Below are 806 nucleotides of genomic sequence, written 5' to 3'. Positions count from 1 at the left end.
GGCAGCTCTGCGGTGCTGAAGCTGCCGGCATGACGGAGCACCAGGCGCTGCCGGCACGGCCGCCAGCTTGCGGGGCACCCCAGGCCCTGGCCAATCCCCCTCCTCTGTCCCCAGTGGCGCAGACCCGGTTCGTGGAGGAGCCGGAGGACCAGACGGTGGTGGCCGGCCAGAGGATTGTCCTCTCCTGCGTGGTGCTCAATTACTCTGGGATCGTGCAATGGACCAAAGACGGCCTCGCCCTGGGGATGGGGCAGGGGCTCAAAGGTACCCGTGGGGCGGCGGGTGGCTCTGGGGACGTCACCGTGCGGGGCAGGGGCTGTCGCCGTGCAGGAGGCTCTCGGGTGTTGCGTCTCCTGCGGCACCGCTTCCCCCCGCCCCGTTTCCCAGCTCCCTGTGCAGCGTCCCCGGCTGCTGCGGGGGCCGGTGCCACGTGTCCCAGGAGCGAAGCACCGGCTGGGGCCGGGTGCCCGCGTTCTGCTCCTTCCTGCACGCGCCGGGGTCCCTGCGCACGCCGGGGTCCCTGCGCGCGCCGGGGTCCCTGCGTGCACTGGGGTCCCTGCGCGCACTGAGCATCCCGCGTGCACCAGGGATCCCACATGTGCCAGGTCCCCGCTGGCTGCCCATGTCCCCACCGGGGCCGGTACCGGGCGCAGGCAGAGCCCTGCCTGCAAACCGGCAGCCCCCCGGGTCTGCCCAGGCTGTGCCCAGACGGGCAGGAGCTGCTTCTCCATGAACAGGGGGTTCCCTTCCGCACCGGCCTCTCCTCCCCTGAAAAAGGCGTCCTGGAGCATCCCCCCAGCCCTGGA

General features: G+C 72.1%; 1 protein-coding gene across 1 annotated transcript in view; it reads left to right on the top strand.

The window, feature by feature from the left end:
* Positions 1–29: 29 nt before the first annotated feature.
* The window catches only part of LOC103902424 (kin of IRRE-like protein 1), a 5974-nt gene continuing 5197 nt past the window's right edge, over positions 30–806 (top strand). The window contains exon 1 of the mRNA XM_009283474.1: positions 30–264. Coding sequence (XP_009281749.1) covers positions 30–264 — 235 coding nt within the window. The remainder of the gene's footprint in view (positions 265–806) is intronic.

The sequence above is a fragment of the Aptenodytes forsteri genome, unplaced genomic scaffold (genome assembly GCF_000699145.1).
Source record: "Aptenodytes forsteri isolate BGI_AS27 unplaced genomic scaffold, ASM69914v1 Scaffold454, whole genome shotgun sequence".
NCBI classification, from domain to species: Eukaryota; Metazoa; Chordata; class Aves; order Sphenisciformes; family Spheniscidae; genus Aptenodytes; species Aptenodytes forsteri.
This window is presented reverse-complemented; position numbering and strand designations above follow the sequence as displayed.